This window comes from Accipiter gentilis, chromosome 27, assembly GCF_929443795.1.
Source record: "Accipiter gentilis chromosome 27, bAccGen1.1, whole genome shotgun sequence".
Taxonomy (NCBI): domain Eukaryota; kingdom Metazoa; phylum Chordata; class Aves; order Accipitriformes; family Accipitridae; genus Astur; species Astur gentilis.
The window spans coordinates 18,620,067-18,642,279 of record NC_064906.1 but is presented as its reverse complement, the minus strand read 5'-3'; the positions used below and the strand labels follow the sequence as shown (position 1 = coordinate 18,642,279).

The 22,213-nt window shown below is 41.3% G+C and overlaps 1 protein-coding gene across 12 annotated transcripts in view; it reads left to right on the top strand.

Moving 5' to 3' along the window:
- The window catches only part of FHOD3 (formin homology 2 domain containing 3), a 392,512-nt gene that overhangs the window by 280,327 nt on the left and 89,972 nt on the right, over window positions 1–22,213 (top strand). For 6 of the 12 annotated variants that reach the window (XM_049830446.1, XM_049830450.1, XM_049830445.1 and 3 more), the window contains exons 11-14: window positions 9,836–9,937; window positions 12,242–12,619; window positions 13,466–13,546; window positions 16,138–16,263. The exons of 1 other annotated variant lie outside the window; for it this stretch is intronic. In XM_049830446.1, the coding sequence (XP_049686403.1) occupies window positions 9,836–9,937; window positions 12,242–12,619; window positions 13,466–13,546; window positions 16,138–16,263 (687 nt within the window). The remainder of the gene's footprint in view (window positions 1–9,835; window positions 9,938–12,241; window positions 12,620–13,465; window positions 13,547–16,137; window positions 16,264–22,213) is intronic. 5 more of the 12 variants (XM_049830454.1, XM_049830453.1, XM_049830452.1 and 2 more) reach the window with 3 other exon arrangements.

Sequence of the window (22,213 nt, the reverse complement as noted above, 5' to 3'; positions counted from 1 at the left end):
CGAAGCCGTCTTTTTTTAGACTTTGGGGCTAAAAACGTACGAGTAAGATCAACCGTTCAGGTTCACCTGACGCTTCTAGATTTTTCAATCTGAAGAAACTTGGCCTTCAGGAGAGCTGTACTGATAAGAAAAGAACAGCAGAGGAACAAACAGGGAATTATGTACCTATAAACAGTGCTTTTGTTAGGGTCCTGCCTAGAAGGCTGTTCTGACTCTTCCTCTGAGCAAAGAGTAGCACAGGGAATTCCAAAGTTTCCTGCAAATTGCTGGGCTAGCAGGACACAGCTCCATTGCACGGTGCGTGTTGGGCTCAAGGGCTTTCGCACCCTTTACGGTGCTAGAAAAAAAATGGGAAAATTGTAGTCTAAATAAAGGAAAGCTGCGCTAAGAAGTCATAAGGATCTGTTTGTTAGAAAATACATGTTTCTGGCGCTTGAGGATTGCCAAGATGCAGGAAAAGATCGTGACGCTATTTTGGTTTTACCAGAAAACAATGAACACAGCTGAACCTCTGATGCTAAGCATTTTTTCTGCTTAATTTTGGATTCCTGTCGAGTTTCTAACCAACAGCACAGACCTTAGTTTGGTTATTATACCCCATTAACTGATTATTCAAATTGCTTCATGTAGAGCCAGGCCTGCAGGGGTGGTTTGTCCAAAATACAGCTGAGACGTCTTTTTTTTTATTATTATTATGTTTTTCCATGTTTTCAGACATCCTAAACCATAACTAATCTTTGATTTTTCTCTAGCATTTACTATGACAAAATTCTAGGTTTTTTCATGATGTTTCAAGTTCTGGTGACTTTCCACTACACTATGTGAAATGTTTTGACAATGTAAATACTTATGGCTGTAAATCAAAGTGCTGGTTACAGTGGCGGGTGGCGTTTATATTATTTTATTTAGGGTGGGTACATTCCGCATCTCTTAGAGTTGCTGTCTGTGCCAAATACAATGATGGTATGACAGGTATGAAAGAGCAAGGTGAGGAGACTCAACATCAGCATTTAATGCAGGACTCGGGCTGTGGTGTGGATTATTAAAGGCCCAGACGAGAAAAGAAATTAATGTATTTTTATTGCTGTCATAGAATGAAATAAATGTATTGTTTTCCTAGATGTTTTCCTCTGGTTCCTGGTTTTGGATATTTAAAACACTGAGGCATGAATCTAGACAAAGAAAACATCTCCAGGATAAACACGCAGTCACCTCTCTGTGGATATGCTAAGGATCTCTTTAATACATATATGTATGAGCTGAGCTACCTAGCATTTGCGGGGGCTTTGAAATAGAATGGCATACGATCAGTTTTGGGGAAGATATTAACTTTTTTTACAGTTTAGTTGGCGCGGGCAAAAATGGAAGTGGGATGTAAAAGCAGTGGTTTTGGGAAGAAGATTTAGCTATGAAATTAAAAGGCTTGGTAAGTTAGCATCTGTTCGTAGCATCAGACTTTTATTAGTCTTTGACAACAGTAATATACAAAATCTGATCTGCTATTTTAGGTCTGGGCCAGGGAGGACACGTTTCTTTCTGTTGTGCAGGTAGGGTTATGTGAAGCATGAAGTCAAGCAGATTTGAAAGGAGAGAGAATAAAAATGTGAAATTTTTGATCTTACTCTTTGTAAGAATATCTTGGAAGCTCCTGTAAGGAATGCAATAGAGGAAGAGACATGAGATGGGTTAAGAAAAATTTTCTTGCAAAGCCATACCATCAACAAAAGACTCCATTGATGTATAGGCAGGGATCAACCCACTAATGCATGAGTAATAACAAAAAAAAAATCTAAAAGTTACGGCTTGATGAGTATCTCAAATACAGGTCCTGTTACTGTCTCAGGTTGATACCAGCACTTTTTAGCTGAATTAACATTATCTCCGTAGAAATGTCAGGTTATGTAGTAGGGGTACCATTTGCTGGTTGTGGGTCTTGCGGCAAGGAAATGTTTTATACTTGGTAAACATGCAGAGTCCCATTGGCAGCACTGTACTTTGCTGAAAAGGCAATGGTAGGTTTTCCCTGTTTGAATTTCAAGAGGAATGAAGAAAGCACTGAAACTTAAATGAGGTTATAGCTGCATGGCAAATGAAAGCACAGTGTGACTTAGCCTCATTTTTTTTCCTTTTTTTTTTCCACTGTGTATTTAGCTTTAGTGAGCTACCTGAGGAAATGTAAGGCCAAACCAGGAGGTGAATATGTTTCTCCGGTGGTCCGTGGTAGTGCCTTACGCACTGGACTACATGTGCCTTAGAGAGTTCACCTCCACAGTGTGTTCCCAGTGTTTGTAAACATGATCCTCTGAGGCCAGGAAAGTGTTTTTTTACACGTAGGATGCGACAGGAGGAAAAAAAGACAGCAGTTTGGCAGGGTGCCATTTCCCGATCCCTCCCTTTGAAGTAAGGGGCAATAACGGCGACCTTCAAGTGTCAGCCAATGTGCAGTTCCAAACTCTGAAAACACCGTTTCTTCTCTCGTTCTGTATATGTTTCAGTATTTATTGCTCCTAAAGTCTCTCTGCGTCATGGTTCTGTTTCTTTACCTCTCTGCTCGTACAGATGTAAAGAGAGCAGTGCTGTTCGATGATCAGAGAGTTGGGACTCCTGAAGTCTTTGCAAAGCCTTGCCAGTGTCTGAAGCGAGACTCTGCTGTCGCGCTCTGCTTTGATGTGTCCTATATAAACCAACTGCAGCGGGGCAGCAAGTGCGGAGGCATTACCTAGGTACTATTTAGGTGTGAAAAGTTGTTGCTGATCATATTTTAGGGATAAGAAAATAACAGTAACCTAAAGATAAAGAACAGTGTAATATGAAGACATATTGAATACATTTACTTCACATTATTTGTCATTTCCTCAACTTTTTGTCTGAACAGTTTTCTTTATTTAGGGCAGAAATACCCTAAATAATTTTCCCTTTGACCTTTGTAATTAAGCATCTTAGTTTCCCTTCTGTGCAGAAGGCCAAATTTTGAGGCTTTGCAAGTCAAGTTGTTATCCATAGCATTTAATGTATTTTCATCTTCACATAATTGCACCAACTGCAGTGGTCTATCACACATAGCAGTGGAATAGAAATGGGCAGGGGGGTTAATGGCTGGTGTCTTTAGTTTTGTTTTTAATGGAGGAGGAAAGTATATTGCCATATCTTTATACAGAGTAACAAATGATGCAATTAAATTATTACCACTTTCACCTTTCACATAAAAGGATAGTTGAATCCGTTTTGGCAGCTAGGATAGAAGAAAGAAAGAAGCAGCAGAAGCGCACCAAAGCATTTGTTTGTTTTGCAAGGGCTTAGAAATGTGGCTATGAATTGTGCTGTCTAACCTATGAAAGTGGAATTTCACTCATAAATTGAGGACAACGGCAAGCGATTGCAAGCAAAAATAAAATTACATCCACTGTGGCTTGTAAAGATCTCTCCTTGATGGAACATTTTTCATTTTCTGTTTGTTCACCTGTGAGGGGTTGAGGGAAGCAGCTTTCGAAGTGCGGTGCAAGAGGTAAAAGAGGTCAGGCGTTTGAAGGGGGGGAAACAACCTGGAAAGAAAAAATTGAGAGATCAACTGTAGTATTTAATTTAGAATAATATTGTGGCATGGCTAATGGTGCTCTTACTTCACTGGATGTGGCCTGTAGTCCTAGTCAGGAGCTGCTCCACTGAAAGGCAGTGAAAGTTGAGATGAATGAAATTTAAAGAAGCTAAACTGAAAAGCGCTTGATTTAATTACAGAAATACAGGGAGAGAAAATTTGTCATCAGTAATTAATGGCACATCAGATCATTTTCAGAGAGTGTGGGAATAATGGTCGATAGCTTTACAGTTCCCCAGTTGACTTCTCTGGGTTGCTTCCAAACTCCAAGGCCCCTTTTTTCACTGAAGTCCAGCGTTCACCTTTCTTGGGAATTTCTGTATAATTCTGTGGATGGTCGCAAAAGGCTCCGAAGTACACTTAGGGCCTTGTCTAATAACCTGCAAAATTAAGAAGGAAATATTTAGTAAGACTTTAGTAAAGGCTAAATGAGCTCTAAGCAAATTGGAATCATATACTGAAAAGGAGATATTTTAATGTGCTGTTATCTCATGAATTAACTTTTATATGCATTGTATGTACAGACCAAAACGTTGGTAGCCTAATTATGGCAAGACTATCCTTTTTTCTTTTGTTCTATATTCAAACATCGGTGGTCAAATTCTTCCCAAATTAAAACGATTTGTAGCATATCTTTCACTTTAAAAATTTCCTTTGATACCAAGCAGAGCAGAATGTGTTTCTGTGCTCGTGCTTATTTTCTGGCTTTGGTTGGTTTTTTTTCCCTTCAGCACAGCCTTTGATTTTTCTATTAGCTGTATCTTCTTGTGGAGTGAGAGTCGCTGTCTTCAGAGTGGTGCCTTAGTTTTAAAATCATCTAGCTGTGACTAGGTTAGGTGTGTGTTAGGTGTGATGCCTAGCATCTTATGGACATTGCCCCTGCCGTCAGCTAAACTTGTAGATGAGTCCCTTGATTATCATTTCCTTTCATCAGTCTGTGTTTGTGTTTGTGTCTCTGCAACTTAGAGTAGCTATTTAGCTATTTAATATCAGCAGGACAAGTTTGATTGGCACTCTTTTTATTTCTTTTCTTATTATTGTTTATTTTAAAAAGAAGAAAGGTTAATCCATTAGTTCTAAAGCCTTTGCCTAGATTTCGCTTTGATGCCTTAGTGGTTCTCTATCCGTAAACTGCACTTTCTTAGTCTTTTTAAACACGAGCATATTTTGAGGGGCTATAAATACTTTAATGTCAAACTTTAGTTGAAACAACTGAGCAAAACCTGTGCCTTAGTAGATGCTTGTTAGTTGCCATGACTGATGATATACTTCACAAAGATTTGTGAGGTTTTGGGGTTTTGTTTGTTTGGTGGGAGTATTAGCGTGTAGCAGTAATCCATTTTAAAGATGAAAATAAACACAGCGATTGTTTTGAAATTCGTTTTCACTGCTATAAAGCTTTTGTTTAAATACTTCTCATCTGGTACTGTTATCGTGGAACTGAAGTAACCCAGCAGTAGCCTTAATTAAGGTTAGCTGAATATATCTGATCCTCCAGCATTAGCTGAAGCCCTTCCTTCCTGCCGCAGGATAAATATTTGCGTTTTGTTGAACAGGATGGGTTCCTCTGTGCTACTGAAAAAACGCACTGGCTTCTGCAACCTAGTTTAGTTGAAAAACCTGCCTGTGAATCGTATTTCTTAATGTAATTCTACTCTTGCATTGACACCAAATTTGCCTGTGTACGTGGGAGGGAAAGCGAGCTTTCCCACATCATCCCTTCTCGGTTGCACACAAAAATGAACACGTAACCCTGAAGGGTCCAGAAGAATTGACAAATCTGTCTGCTCTTCTGTTTGAGCACCCCACTGTGCAATGCTCTTAGCTTTACAAGAGCATCATCCGTCTGTAGTTGGTGCTTTCCCATTTTAATAAATATTCAAGTGCAAGTTTTCCTTTTCTACCTTTTAGGAAAGATTTAGCTAACAGGTGCTACCTGTTTTCACGGACAGAATATCTGTTCTCTAACAGGAGTGCGAAACAACTGCCGCTATCGCTGTGGTTGAAAGAAGAGCGCACGATTCCTGCCTGTGACAAGCTTACCCTTCTCCTCTGATCTGAATCTGATCCACTTTCTGGGGATAGCGCAGGGGTCGGAAACGGCGAGTTTAGTTGCCGAAAGAGGACTTTCCAAGCGTTGAGCATCTCTCCTAAGCACGCGCTTACCTCCGTTGTGCAAGTTCTCCTCGACCAAATTGGTTCCCCCCAGCCTGGGGAGGGTGCCTGCCTCTGTGCACAGCACCAGTCATCTCTGCCGCCGGCACGCGCAGAGCCAGCTCCTTCCTCGGGCTTTTCCGACCAATTCCCATGTCCCTGCTGTCCTCCTAGAGTTAATATTAGCAGAGGAAAAGAGCTTTCCAGTCAAAGCTTCTTCTAAGCTTTTGCTGTGGAAGTCAAGGAGATTGGAGGGAAGAGTCCTTGGCCTGACAGAGGAACGATCTCGCTGGATTCTCGTTCGAGATTAATCCACCAGCGACGGTGTGACGATGGGCTCAGAGAGCCACTTCACTGCTCCCGGGCAGCTGGAGGGAAGGGAGCACGTCGGGTAACTTCGGGCCTCTGCCGTAGGAAAAGCTGAGTCAGGAGATGATAGAGGTCCTCTTTTTGGGTCAGGAGTAAACAGACTCATTTTCCTGGTTTTGTCCATCTGGTATCTCAGCAGCTGGCTCTTGGGGAGCAGGCTCTGCTGTCAGCAGCCTTGGAAGCGCCGGTCCCCCACGCCAGTGGCTCCAGTAGGTGTGTAACGCGTGCGTGGTGTACTCCGTGAGCCCTGAGCGGATGGGGGGGGATTTGCGTATGCTTACTTCTTAGAGCCCACCCAGTTAATTCAGTTTTCTTTGTTATTATCCGCAGTTCAGAAATACATGCAAAAATCGGTAAGAGATTAACTTCCAACAAAATACTCAGCTTGGAAGCAGTACTCATTGGGGGTGTGTTCATGTCTGATTATAAACTGTAAAAGCAAGTGTGCCACACAGGGTTGCTGTACATGCGTAGTTCTTTTGAAATGTGATATTTTCAAATAATGTACAAATTAAGGGGCTGTTACTCTTGATCTGCTCCTTTAGAGTACAGCAAGTTATAACATCTGAGAAGTGGGCTCTTGACTTTTTGCTTCCTAAGACGAAATTGCAGATAAACAGCACACCAGACAAAAGTATTTCCTTCACGTGACATTATTAATAGTTCACGACCCATCATGAAGGAGGACAGGGGCTAAACGTTCCCTTCGGCTCCAAGTATATCACATCACCTCCTGGTCCACGTTCTGTTCCTCGCTGTAGGCAGGAGTGTGTCTCTACCTATAGACCGAAGCCAAAGCCTTACATGTCCCAAACTGGTCTTTATGTGATAATGGTTTTCAGTCCAGTAACTGACTTAAAGTTTAAAGTAATTTCATGTTTTATAACTTAGCTTTCAGCATGTGAATGTATTGCATGGCTTACTATAAAGAAGCATGTATGTAAAAAGCTAAGGTCCTTTAAGCATAGCCATCTTATATAGATTCTGAAAAGCTATTTCTGTTTTAATCTTGTTTTTAAGTAAGTGCTAGTGCTTACGGAAAATATGTCATTGATGCCTCTGGAAATTGAGATATCACAGTTCCGTCTCCTGGTTTGTTTTTCAAATGTTAACCTGAGCGTATATGGGCATTTCTGTTGTAATTCCAAAAGCTGCTTGGTTTTCAGGATTTTTTTGCAGACAGCTAGTCCTTCCAGGGTAAGGTGCAGTAAAAGTTTTGTGAGGGACTTGTCATATATGCTTATTTTATGAAGGCTATTATATACGGGCTTAACTTAAGGTGTTTTCGTACTTATAATTGAGCTAGTTGTGTGGGAATCAGTTTTTCCTAATAATGGATTAGAACAATACTTTGCACAGCAGTAAGAAGCCCAGAGGACTGTATTTTAATTGATTACTGCTCACCTGTAGTATTTAATATATGGTTCACTTGACAGTTACACACTTTCTACACAGAAGCTCAGCGTTTTCAAAAATGGGTGCCTAAAATTAGAATAGTAAGTCCCTGCTTAGTTCCAAACTTCAGCTGGCTCTAGAGAAACAGACTGTACAGTAAAAGTAGATTCAGGCCTTTAGGCACCAATTAAATGTCCTAGTCTGACAAATAGTGATTACAAAACTGAATGGGGGGGAAGGGAACAGCTTTCACTGCCAGTATATAAAAGACTTGATATCAAGTAGGTTCAAGGTTATAAACACAAGATGTAAAAATAGGATGGCAGGATCTCAAGGAAAATATCAAGGATGTGTTGCTCACCTGGCACATGTTAGTGTGATCACTGATGATCCTGAGTTATCAAGTGGTCCTTAAATGTGAGCTAACCCTCTTGGTTCCAGATGCTTTTTTCTTTTCAGCTTCTCTTTCTGCTCAGTGGTTCCCAGTTCAACCCGTATTGTATAAACTCCTGTCCTTACTACCACGCAGTCATGTGAACGAATAAATTCTCAAAGAACCCTTTCAAGTTTATGAGATACAGCATATAGGATGAGTATTTCACTTATGATTTGGGGCATTTTGAGACAGTTGAGGAGAGCGAGGAATTTGTTGTCATCAATCTGGAAACCTGGTGGGAGCTTATAACACAGTAATAACGGGGCTGCTCTTGTTTGTATAAGCAATAGCTGCGCTATCAGCATTATAGGATGCATTGTGCTCTTATCAGAGAACCCACAGAGCTTCATGAGTTGTTTCCCAAAAGTGATTGCTGTAGGACTGGCAGATGCAGACGTTTGCCCTTCACAGCAGATAATAGCAAAGCTAGTCTTGAGCTGCTCGCTAGTAAGGAGAATCAATGGTACAAATGCTCCCCGATCAACTCCTTTTTTTCTGTTTTTTGGTATACCAGTGTATAAATGTGTGGAAGTCGAGAGGGTTTTTTTGTAGGGGAGGTGTATGTTTGTGAAGAGTACAGGGAGATGGAGAGAGGACAACTGAGATGGTTATGTCACTACGATACCTTAGGAATGGTTGTAAGTGTTTACCTTGTAGATGTTTGCCAGAGTATTGGAAAAGTTCCAGGTGCTGCCATTTTCCTGATTATTCTATAACTAACTCCATACAAACGCAACAAATTTTGGATTGACCCTTTGCATCGCACTCGATGAGTTTGTGATCTCTCATTGTAAATATTCATTATTCTTATGACATGGAAATGAATTCTGAATGGAAAAAAATGCCCAGAGCATCCCTTCAGAATTAGGGAAAAGAAAGCCAGCTTTCAGGAAAATGCAAGGATTATGAGCGTCTTACAAACTTTATTACTGTTTATATGTTTTATTTTTTGCATGGAGCGTAACCTAATGGTATACATCATTAAGTGGAGAAATGGATCAACTGCAAATGCAAAAGCAGTCCAGAGAGAGAATATTTTCTACATCTTCCATGAGTCTGTTCGTTTGCGGAGGAAGAAGCATAAATGGGAGGGAAAGGAGGAAGACAATGTAGCCTTTTTTGTGTTGTTTAATACAGTATTCTTTTTTACTTAACGTGGTTAGTAGGTTATGGAGGCTTCATGCGTGACTTACAATTCTCCTCTGCCAGAATTACTGCTGAACCGAAGCCTGCTTTGACCATGCTAATGACTCTTTACTGAACTATTTCATGTACTGGCATCCAATAACTTAAATATTGCTATTTGCAAATAGTCCTGAACTGATTTGGTCTCTCTGTTATTTCTAACTTAATGGTTCACCCTGTTCTGTTTTCCAGTTGAGCTATCAGTTGCTTAACAGGAATGTTTTATTTGTGTTAATTTAGAAAGCGTGATGTCCAATGCCAGCTGTCCCATGTCAGCACAGCGTGTACTGTCCTTTAAGCCAAACAGACAGAACTTAATGACTAATGAGCTGACCCTTGGTATCGTCGTGAATGTTTGCCATTAATGCCTCTGCAGGTAGGGCAGCAGCAAATGGAAAGCCAAGCTCAAGAAAAAACAATGGTGTCTCCGGGGTCTTAAAAATGAATAGTGAAAAACGTAAACAGGGGAGAGGATAAAATTTTTGTCTCAGTAGCTACGCTTGCACCAACGCATATTTAGCGGGAAGTTTTAGATGGCTTTTTGTCTAACAAGCGGGGCCATAACTCCCCCCCACCCCCCCAGTGTTTTCCTTCCATTTCTAACTTCATTGCGTTTCTTTTTCTGGAGACTCACGTCGTTTTCTCTTCCACCTTCTCTCTTTCCATCCCACTGCATGCCTCTTTCCTTGGTCTGACCTCAGAGAGGAGGAAGAGTATGAAGAGGAGGAAGAAGAACAGCCAGTCACAGAGCCCAATACTGAGGATGAGGGGGAGGAAGAGGCCAGTAGGCAGGTCAAAGCCAGGTACCGGGGTTCAACATTGTCCCTCACCTTTTCCTCAAGGCTCTGGCATGAGCTCACCAGCACAGCGTGCGGCAGCTTCTACCTTTTCACTCGCGTTCCTAGATCACCTGTTAAAGCCACCCCTGAGGAAATCTATTTGCATTTAAAAACTTCATTGGGCTGCGTGTGTGTTAACGGAAACGTGTTTAATTATATAGGCTCAACGCACTAAGAACTGTTTGCACTCACTCCCTTTGTACAAAATGAGTAATGCTCACAAATCTTAAACGATTTAGCAGAAAGCATAACTTCTAAGCATGGCTTAGGTTTATCTTTTTAGTTAAGGCAATGGTGAAACATTGCAGTGCTTTGCTGAGGATGTTGCTTGGTTTTGTAGGTTTTCATCCCTGTTTTCATGATACAACCTTATTAGCAATATCTGTCGCTATGGAGAAGATTGACTTTTTTTAATGCTGCCTATGATTTCTATCAATTTTGTTCATGTTTTAATAGGAAAGAACTACTTTGAGGCAAAGCTGATAGATAGATATCATTTTATACATACCTGCCCATCTGTGTATATATGGATATAAACAAGCCACCTATCCAAACAATATTCTCATGTAAAATTTTCCACTTATTTCTGAGGTATATATAGATTTGGCATCTGGCAGCTTTATCCTAATAAATTGGAAGAAAGAAAATATGTTCTTTCTTCCAGACAGCCATTTGATTTAGGTTAAATTGTTTGGCTTTGCAACTCAGCAAATGAGATTGGATTTTTTTTTAAATAAACCACATTCATGCAGACGCTGTACAGCACGGAAGGAAGAAAGGAAACTGTTTAATGTGTGAATTCCAAAGAAAATACTGCACTGTTGTTATTAATATCTTCCAGTCTGCAAATCTTGCCAATGGCAGCCTGAAATTTCAAAATTAAGTGATAATTTCCTCAAATCCAATTCTTAAAAGTCAAAGCTAAGGCATAAGTTATTTGTAAATCGCATGAAGATACTAAAATACTGTTAAAAAAAATATGAGGAAGAGCCATGTAAAGGCCGTGATGCGCTTTTAAGTCATTGGTCTCTTAAAATAATAATCACTTTGAGATAACTGGATGATATTCCCATGGCTTTTCTAAATACCTCCTTTCACTGTCACTGTAGCGTAACAAAAGCGATCTGTACCATGGCCGTTCGCGTTAGATGCTGTCAGGACAGGTAGGACCAGCCTGGCTTCAGTGACCGCTGTCGTGCACAGCTCATGCGAGAGATGAAGGTTTCCAGATTGCCCGTGGCGCTTTTACTTGGTATATACCTGGTGATTAACTTCATAATATCCTAACATATATAACACGCATTATGTTTTTGTTGCATATGCTGTGCCCAACCCACACTCCTCAGAGGAGCGCCATGCCTTGCGTGCCCGTAGGTGGGTTGCAGAGGCGATCTCAGGAGAACGAAATCACCCACCTGCCGAGTGATCCAGCCCAAAGCCCATGCACAGTGTTTATGCTGGAGATAATAGCGAAAACAGATATCCCGGAGTGCAGATCCCATGGCTTTTCATCTGCCTTGCCGCTTCTGTCGCTCACCGACACCTGCCTTCACCAGGGCAAAGCAGATGTGGGTTCTGGTGCGCTTGATGCAACTCCACAAGTCTCTGTCTAACAGCAACATGGGATGCTGGCACTCAGAGAAATTAGTGTCTTCGTACCTAGGCAAATGACCTGGTAAGGTGTTGCTTTTGAAATCATTCTAAACCTTAATTTTGACAGAACAGTGCTGATTGAGGATTTTTGATTTTCATCTTCGGTGGATGAGCATTTTTAGTAAAAAGATCAGCTCACCGGGGAAGATGATAATCAGATATCTGGCCTTCTAAAGGCAGTCATGCAGATTGTATCTTGAAGCATCTATACTCTGCAGAGCATGTTATCTAGCGTGTTGAGACTGCTTTGTACTGCTCTGACAATGCTTACAACCTAACTTGAAATACTTGAAAATTGTTCAGAAAATGGTTGTGAAAAGGTTCGTGAAAATTAGTTCTGAAGCCTGTGGGTTAAACCCCTTCCTTTCCTTTAAGCTGAGTGGTTTCCATTCCTCAGTATTTCCAAACCTAAGAAGAATCCCACTGGGATACAAAGATGTGAGTTCTCTTACTTTATTTGCAAAGACACGATGATTGTCTAAATTTGGGAATTTTTTGCTTGTCTGACTCTCCTTGACTTTATTTTTTTCCTCCAAGTGGTACTATCTATTGACCTCTCTTTTCCCCATTTTTCTCTCCTTTCCTTCCCTTTCTCACGATATTTTCCTCCTGCAGTGGGGTCCCAGCTGCACGGGAGGCTGTGAATGAAAACCTTTCGCGGTGTTCTGATTCTTCAACTGTCTCCAGTGCCATTTCTCCAGCTGAGAGGCCTCTCTCCTGCTCTAAAGCAAAGAGCTCTTCTAGCAGCTCCTCTTCTGTGCCTGACTCATCTGTCTCTCATCATAATTCTGTCCTTTCATCACCATCTTCACCTGCGGCGGCATTGCTGAGCTCTTCCCAAAATTCATCGGCATCCATTACTCCAAAGGCATCTCCAACGGTGGAGAAATTACCTTATGTACCACATACTCCTTTTCACCTCTTCTCGTATGACTTTGAAGAATCTCCAGCATCTGTGAAAGAAAAGGAAGCAGAACTGATGAGGGAAAACAGGTAGATTTTATACAGCTGACATCAATTTTTAGATAAATGAGTAACACCTTTCAAGAGTTTTATAGTAGTAATAATGCACTCTGTGTTGTATTATTTGCAGAACGTGCTGTATTAGTTTTAGTCCTGTAAGCCTGTATTTTGATTTGATTGATACTCTTTCCTTGCCTTTGCTGCCTTCATTTTGTCTTACTCCTCCTCAAGGTCAGTAGGTAATAAATATTCTGGCCTCCCTGTACAGCAGGAGATAAATAACCTGTGATTTGGGAGATCACAGAAAGGAACACCGTTCTGCTGTCATTTACAACAATGTAATTTGCAGACATGATTTCATGAAAATTAATGGAGCTCTTCTGCTATAAAACCAAGAGAGATCAGATCAGCACTTGGGATTCAGGGGTGAAATCCTGGCTTCAGACTGAACTGCCAAATCCCAAATTTGTTGTTAGATTACAGTGCACATCCCTGTCATTTGCAATTTCAACTCGTGCTTGTAATAAGAGAAGTAGATTAAACCCTGTAAAGAGAACATAGCACTCAGAATAGGCAGTTTTCCCTCCGCAACATCTGCTCAGTTCAATTGCTCCTCATGTATTTCTCTTAGTTTTTATTTTTAATTTTTAATATCTCCATCCCACACATTTAAAAACAAAAATAAATTGTTTCATCTCAATCTGTTTTCAAGTAAAACAGATTGGCAATACGTGGCACTAAAAACAATGCTAGAGAATCACCTTGAAAAGAGGTTGATGACTTTTAGCTGTCTCTCCCAATGGTCAGTGTTCTTTGAATTAGGTGCTGAAAATGTACACGTATATTGTGAGTGTATTTATTTCTTCCTTTTTCCAGCAGTCCTTCTGAATTTCTGCATGTGAACAAATATTTTGATTCCTTTGATCCTTTTAATTTTCGATCTTTCTCTTCTAATAGGTGGGTGGTTTTTGTCACTTTTTCATTTCGCTGAAAAGACTGTAAATCCAAGTAGCTGCTGACAAGGGACTTAGTTCACCTATCTTTCCTTACCTGCAGCTTGAACACTAGGATTCCTCTAAATTTACATTTTCCTGCATAGGTGCAATTTTCCCTGAGGCCTCTCACACTCATTTATTGCTTTCTCATTGCTGCTGCTGTTAGTTTATACTTCTTAGAGACTAGATACCTGTTCCTGGAATATTTAGTATTTCTGCAGTGATCTATTCTCCTCTGACCATCCTTGTGCTTCTAGTTACCACATAGGACCAAAGGCATGGTGTGGGGGGAGGATTGTTCTGGGTTTATTTGCAGAAAAAGGAGGGCAAAGCTTGCACGATTTGGGCAGTAATGTGTTCATAAAAGAGGTAAATGGGGTTTCTTCAGAGTGAAGCCTCCTGGGACAAGGCCGTTGCATCTGCATTGCTATATGAGACAAGAAAGGAAAATGGAAGGACTAGCCACTACCAGAGGAAGATTAGAAAGATAAATATGGTGTACAGGATACAGACTTGCCCTGGTGTGCTGGTTTTGCCTTGCTGCTCTTCCAGCATCTCTGTCTCCTTCTAAATTTGATACATAGGGATGCCGTGTCCAGGCCAGTCCCTCTGAATTTGGTTTTGTTAATGCTTGTAGGTCTGAGTCCATAGAAGGTGTGTTCTCTCCACTTTCATGAGAGTTATCTTTGGACTAATTGAAATGCCTTGCTCTGAAAAAGGATTCTGCACCGTCCCAGCTTTTTCATGGGGCGGAAGAGAAGAAAAGCAAATGTAACGGTTGATAAGAAGGTCTTCTTTCAGTTGATTGAAACGGAAAGGGAGGTTTCTGTTAGTGTCAGGAACATACCGAATGAGCTCCCAGTTGTTTTCGGGACAACAAGTTTTCTCGTCTCTCACTCAGTACGAGCACGGGCAGAACGTTTTGTGAGCTGAGCCTGCCCAAGAGAAGACCCAAGCCGGGTCTGTGCTACCAGGGCAGTCCCTCATTGTCCAGCTACGCAGCCCTCCACCGGGCCACTGTCTCCAGTTTCTACTTAGATTTCTTCTAGGGCAGGAATGCCACGAAGGCAATTATTTCCTGCAGAATTCCTTTTGTAGCTCAGAAACCTGCACGTTAGCACTTTTTTTCCAAAATTATTCCCCTGTTCCTGGGCAGTCAGCATAGCGTCTCAACAATAGATGGTCGTGGTGATGGCATGCTTTCTAAAACATAAACCTGGATTTGTTGCCAAAGGGGGCATGTTCTCTAAAGCATGATCCCTTCCATTATAAAAACCCCTAACTAAAATCTATTCTGATCTTAACACGGGCCTTGGCAGGCAGCAATGCTGTTTTGTACCCTAAGGAATGAAGCTTGAAACTTTGAATGAAATTTTGCACGGCTAGATGAGTGTGCTAAATGGAGCTGAAGGAAACCAACCAGCCTTTTCAAATAAAATTGCTGAGTGAAATTACTGAGTGCTGATGTGTGTGGTAGAAGAAGCAGCAGAGAAAAGATACGGTGAAGGAGGGTATATTATATCTTAAAAATTATAATAAGGAAAATGATGTTGCCCTTTTTCATGGCGTGAATTTTTTCATTTGGATGAGTTGGCCTTGCGGAGTACTCACCTGCAGAGCATCATATGCTTTCCACGTGGGAGAACAGTATCGTCTGTGAACAGAAACGTTAACATTTTCCCAAATCAGGAATTTCTCCTTGACATGTTGTTTAAGTACAATGGTTAAAAGGCATAGCAAAGCAACAGGAGTGGCTTTTCTATTTGGTACGGGAGCCAGGATGAAAACATTGATACAGGGGACTCTGGGGAGGTTGCCGTTCAACAATTTCTCTTTGATCAGCAAGCTCACATTGAAGTCAAGCAGGTTTGGGTTGGTTTTTTTTAATGGAGGGAATGGCCGATATAAATTTCTAAAGCCATGCTTCCGGAGGCATGTCTTTTTAACCATGGTGATGATTTTTTACAGACATTTTCAGAAATGGCACATAAGCTATGACTTAGGTCGGGGGGGGGGGGGGGGGGGGGAATACTGCCTGCTTTAATTGAAAAGAAGGTGGATGCTTTCCATTTATAACGCAAACATTCACAAATCATGGATGTCCACGTTCAGATCATGTCTCGGGAACGCTGCTGTTTTCCTTAATTTCACTAGATATGAATACTGCTGACTTGGACTGTTTTGATTCCTTTTCTAACGGCTGGGTATCAGCTCCCAAAACAGCTAATAATTTTAAATAACTGAGCAGTGATTTAAGTATTCCTGCTCTGAGTTGTCATTTGGAGGACCATTCTAATCTCTCGTTTTCTATACCAGTAGCTCGCTATTTGAATCAAGTATGTCTGTGACACAGTTAATACCAAAATGAGATGACAGGTTGCACATTTTGAAGCTGGGATTAGAGCAGTGTTTTCAGAAGGTGGATATTTGAGAAGTTCAGGGGTATGGGATCACCGCCACCCCCTAAATGAGAAGATTTACTGTTGCATGCCTGCTTGCTGACGGGTTCTTTCTGTCTCTCCCTTTCTCCTGCTTTCCTTCCCATTTCTTCAGATACAATAGCTATGGCAGCAGCTCTTACTCTTCTCCGCGACCTTACTCTGGTGTGAGTGCCCCTACAACACCCACTTCTCGTTATGGGACAACTCTCTCACCGCCTCAGGAGACCAAATCTGACAGGTTTGTGAATTAATCAGTGTTTTGACAATTTTTCCTTTATAGACAGGTTAAAGGAGATACGTGTAAGCTGTTCTGAATGGGCAGTGGAAATATCTTCTAGCCAGATATTTTCTAATTTTGGAAAGAAAATGGACAAAAATCTGGACATGTTCATTCTCCACTCATTCTCAAGCCTTTCTCTGACTTGGTGTTAAAGGCTGGTTGTATTACTGTCCCACTTCTGCTTCTTCTACTTAAATGGATAAAATAGAATTGCTTCACGCGTATGCCGTTCTAAGTATTAAAAAGTGAATTAAAGCACATTTTATTTCTTTCCACTTAAAAAAAACCAAACGAACAGATCTCTTTTCACTTCTGTAATCTTAAATCAACCATAAAATCTTGGAAGGGTGCTTAGCTCAGAATTTCCTAGGCCATAATTTTGTCCTTCCTTGAAAATACATGATACATCTCATTGTATTTCATCAGGGACAAAACGTTTCTTGGTGTAGGTAAAGCAAACTCACAATAACCTACCAGTTATCAGCTCACTTTAAAAAAAAAAAAAGGGGGGGGGGCAGGGAGGAAGCCCACACTAGCAATGAAAGAGCAGTATTTTGAACAATCAAAATACTCTTTTGATTTATGTAAGGAACTAGGGGAAGAAGAAAAGATAGGAAAATGTTATGGATACATGAAAGAAGATCTTCTTGGCAAGAGATTTGGACCACCAGAAATTAACTGACTGTTGCAACTTGAAAGTAAATGACAGCTTGAAAGAATGTCATGCTGAGTTTAAGTAGGAAAGGTAGAAGTTTTTAATTAGTTTAATTAAACAATTTAATTAAATAATTTCCAATTAGGCCAGGAGGGCTTTGGATTGTTTGTTGCCAGACTGGCCTCTACTTCTTATAAATATCATCTCCCACCTTTTTTTTGAATGGAAAGCTTTTTCAGGATCCTTTGTCTGTATTCCAGTTACTTTTTATTAATGATTTTTTTGAGTATTTCTGTATGTGTATAGAAAAACATATATATATTTATATATATGTTTGTTTGTGTGTATGTATGTATGTTTCAACCTACCTAATGCCTCACATCCTTTCCAGTCTACTACTCGGAATGGTTCAAGTTAGGTTCTTCCAGCATGCGTGTATTTCTAGCCATGAGGTATTGATTTAATCCTTTTTTTTCAAGTGAGTAATTTCATTAAGTTTATCTTTGGAGAAAGGCATTGTTTTTCATTTGCTCGTCTTCCTAGAGTAACTTGCCTCAATCTGTCTTTCCTGATCGGAATTAAATTATTGCCGAGTGAAACCATAATAAAAAACTCTGAACTGGCATTTTCACCTCCTTTTACCTCACCAAAACAGATGCAAGATAAACAAGAATTAGAAGTATCCCGCTGCTTTTGAAGTTTTAGATTTCCAAGCCCCTGCTGTTGTAAACTTCTGATTGCTACTGCAGCGAAGAAACCCCAAAGTGGTCCAATGCCGAGATGGCTAAAGGTCGTTGGGCCCGTCCCGCGAGAGGTTGATCGCGCTGGCCCTGCTCCAGAAAAAGAAAGCAAGCTTTCATTGCAGCGTGCATGTAAGTGCGGTGCTGGTTTGGAGCCAAAATGCCTTGGCCCCACAGGATGAAGCTGTAAAATTCACAGATTCGTGGAGAGTCAAGCCAGAGGGGAGCTCCATAATCATCTGTTGTGACCTGTACTGGGTCTCCCAGAAGCTAAATGAAAGACCCCTGTACCTTCATGTGTTTTCAAGTGGCAGCGCATGACTTCTACTGGAAAACATTCCCATATTTATCATCACAGCTAAGAGAATATTTCACATTTTGAGGCCAGTTTGTCTAGCAGCATCTTCCAGCCATTACACCTCATCCTGCTTTTCTCTGTGAAACTATAAAGTGCTCTGCCTTTGACTCTTGTATCTCTCTTACATGTTTTAAGTATCTGGACACAGTGCTCGGAGTTGTATCTCTGTCCTTCCACCTCACATGATAAAAATCTCTCTGATCTTGTTTAAATTTGCAGCTTGCTATTCATGGTAGTTGAACTCACCAGGATTTCTGCATTTTTATATTTGAGGGATGTTAGAGCCTGATGGTTTTTTATATTGGTCTCTAAGAAATGTGAAAAATGTGCGTACACCACAGCTACGTGTTGCCTGCAGAATAGATGCAGTTATTTCTTGAAAAATAATTAAATTCACATCTTCAGATGCCAATTTGCATCAAGTCTTGTTCTTTTTGAGTGCGCTGCCATTGCAGATGTATAGTTGAGCAGGGTCTAATGCAGTGACTGCTTTGAAGAAGGGCAGAAGCCTGCTTTTATTTCATCGTCCTGAAAGACATGGGTCACAGAAATGCCCAGGCAGAGATCGATGGGTAGAATTTGCTCGTTGGAGGGTAGGCTGCGTAGTGCATGACGCAACACTCGGCACTGATTAGTAAGTGGAAAGTATTTATTGTGGAAGTTTTCGCAGTCTTCCGTCTATGGTGTTTGCCTTTGATTATGTAAACATTGTTTCCTACCTCCTGATGGTAAAAATTTACACGGATTCAAACACACAAAAAAGTTAAAAGATGAGCTGGGGGGAGGAAGACACTTGATAAGAAGCAGATGCGTATCTATGGTTAGCTCCAAGGTGAGTTTTCTGCTTCCAGCTTACGATTACAGTTATCCAAAGCCTCCACAGAAAGATTCCTGTCTTTTATCATGCAGGGAAGAGCTTCAGATGCAGTTTCCAGTACTGTTTATCTGACCTTTGAGAACGAGGAGGAAGGAAGAAGCAGTATTTAGAGCAGTGCCCAGTGAAATGATTCACGCTGCATTCAGTTACCTTGACAGGCCTTTCAAACCCTTGGCTGCATTTTGCTTATGTAAACAAGAGCTACAACCTCGGTGGAAAGAAGCAATGTGGTTGATATTTTGACATTCGTACATTTAAAAACGTCTTTGGCTACGATCCGTAGGGAGTCCAAAAGACCAGTGCAAAAGTAACTAGATTTTCTTCTTTGAAATCCACATAACATATATATTTCTGATTGTACAGCAGAGGAAAAGGCTTACTTGACTGTTTCTCGGTTTCTAAATTCAGCTGCAGCCTTTTGCCAACTTCTTGCAATCCTGTTGTTCTCTCTCATTTCTCTGGGTCCCCTGTGGAGAGCCATGTTTCTGAAATGCATATTGCAGCCATGGGAATCCTGCTGAAGGAAGGCAAATTGCAGGGCACTTTCTGTTCAGCCCTTCCTTGGGAGAGGAGAAAGGATATGTGGGTTCTCTCATAGCTCGCTGCTTGTGCAAGTTGCTCCTAATGCGTAAGAAGTATAACCCAGTCATCCTGTTTGCAACTGCCAAAGGCTGCTTGCTCCATAAATGTACTGCTCCCGCTCTTCACGACTGAAATCCCCAATTAACTCTCTCCTCAGTTCCTAAAGGAAGAAAAAAATTATTGGTCTCAATTTTTTAACCTCCTAAATTTTGGTATCAAAGGGGAAGAGCAAGACATGGCTGGAGTGGAGCACACCAGGGAGAAAAGCATTTTTCTGTACCTCGGAGTTGCTGCCTTGCCCGGGGGAAGAAGGTGTTGTAAGACTTTTCTATATTTCCGTGCTTTTAGTTCACACCTAGGATATTTCTGGTTAGCCAAAGACTGCCTTCTCAGACTCTGAATCTAAGACAGTCACTCTAATTGAAAGCTGCAGCCTGGAATCTGTAGCTGGACAGCAAACTCCTTACTGGCAAAGCTTCACACCCCCTCGTGGCGTGTTTTTGGTGGTGAAGCGTACGCATTGTTGGTCATGGCCATAGTTAGAGGAGATCTTAAAGGAGTCTAACTTCTAAGGCAAGAACTCTTGAATTCAGCACCAATTGTAATTCATTCCATTGCCAGAAAAATATCCTGCTGGTGTGTTTGCCAAGGTAGGTTTCTTCTCAGGCACTTGCCAGGAGGTGGTTCCACTGGGCTTGATAGTCAAACAGTGGTGCGGTTAGCCTAGCTCGAAAAGCCTTCTTCTCAGGGCACTGTGTGCCGAGGGAGCAAGAGTTTGTGGTCCCCGTTCTCTTGCCTCTATCTGTGAAATCAAATGCCAGAAAGTTCAGCCTGCAAACCTCCCCTTCTGGATCCTCTTGGCCAGTCACTGTGATCTTAGTCTCCACCTCTGGCTGGTCCCTCTGAAGTTCTTCCAAATCTCCAATCTTGGTAAGGGCTTGCTATGGTGTTTGCAAATTATTCCTGTTTGATCCACTCTCCAATTTTCCAGACCATGAGAAAAGAGACTTAAGAAAGGTGAAATATGTTTCACATCCCTTAATCTGTTTTCCGTCTTACTTGCTTTAGGTTCTACAGCAGTACGTTACCTTGGGCTCCTGTGATGCAGGGCCTTGAATGTTGAGCGTTCGTCTCCATGTTCTTATATATCTTTTAAAGGAAATGTACTTTCAAGCATTTATTTCTATAACAGGTGCACACAGACACTGAGATTAGCATGACTAGGTTATAGGTGATTTTTTTCTCCACCGATTTTAAAGACACCTTAAACACCATACCTGAAACGTAAACATGAAGTGCAGTGAAAGTCTGCAAATACTCTTCTTTTGAGTTTTATACACTCTCCAGGTGCCTGAAACAGTGACTTTCTGGCAATCTGCTGCTTTTTTTCAAATTTGTGTCTCCTAAAAAGCAAAATAAACAAACAAAAAAACCCTGCTTGAGAATGCTAAACAGCTATTCAGTTAGACTTCCTACTAAAATAAAAGGTTGCTGTAATTGACACCACCAGGGAGATGCTGCTGGATGAAGCTTCTTGGCAGGTTCTCTTTTTTTCTTTTCTTTTTTTTTATTAGCCATCTATCGCTACTCTGCACTCTGGAGTTACCTTCCTCCAGCTGTTAAGCACTAAGGGAAAACAAGAAACCTGTGAAACAAAACCCACTGTACAGCCTACAAAGCTGCTGCTCTCCCAAGAACAGCTCCTCTTCCCTTGGCTTTCGATGCTTTCTGCTTCTACCATCTTCTGTGTGTCTTAATATGTACTTCTGGGCTCTCAGACCAGAGACCGTGGCTATTTTTTCTTGTGGTAAATGCCAAGCACATCCTTCACTCTGAATAACATAATGAGGAAAGGATAGCTTGGTAGTTGATAATAGTGGTCCGGAGCAAAAGCCTCAACTTTATTGCTGAGATTTTAAGAGGAAAAGCGACCTTAGGAATTACTTGATGATTTACAATTTGGGAAGCGGCTTATACTGGCTTAGCTGCATGTCGAACTACTGTGTAAGCAGTATTCTTGATTGCAGCTTTGTAGGCTTCGTCGTAGGGCGTGTGTTTAAACAGAAAGCGTGAGCTGGGTTACGGTTTCGGACTGCAACGCGTTGCTGGCTGAAGGTGCAGTGAGCGGTGCTGATGCTTCGGGGACGTGTACCTGAGCCTGCATCGATGGTGGGGGGGCTCTGCAAGCCACTTCCAGGCAATTTGGGATTCTCACGAGGATGAGAAGCCACGGGTTGGAGAAAGAAGCCCGGCGTAAAACCTGTAGGAGGCAGGCTGCGAGAAGAGCGCGTGGATAGAAAGTCCTGGTGCGTTGCCCTGGCTCTGCGCAGCTCTGCCCCGCTGTAGCTTTATTTTGTGTAGCCCCTCAGGCCAGTTAAAAGCCTAACGTTAATCAGGTCTCCTCTCTGTCATTCTCAAGTTTCTTTCTCGAAGGAAGCATTAGTCCGTAGTTTTATCTCTCAATTTTGTGTTTATTTTTGAGGGAAGCTTTGTAAAGATTCCTCAAGTAATGTTTAGTCTGTTTGCAAAATCTTATATCAACACGCTTTTGAATTTGCCGTGTCATGTAGGGAGACATAACACACGGAGAGTTTCTTTAACTGTGAAAAGCAATATGGCTCTTGGCAGCTTTGCCTCCTCTTTTGTCTCTTTCTAAGCTGGAAAGTGGATTTATTTTGTTAAAGCCAAGAGACATT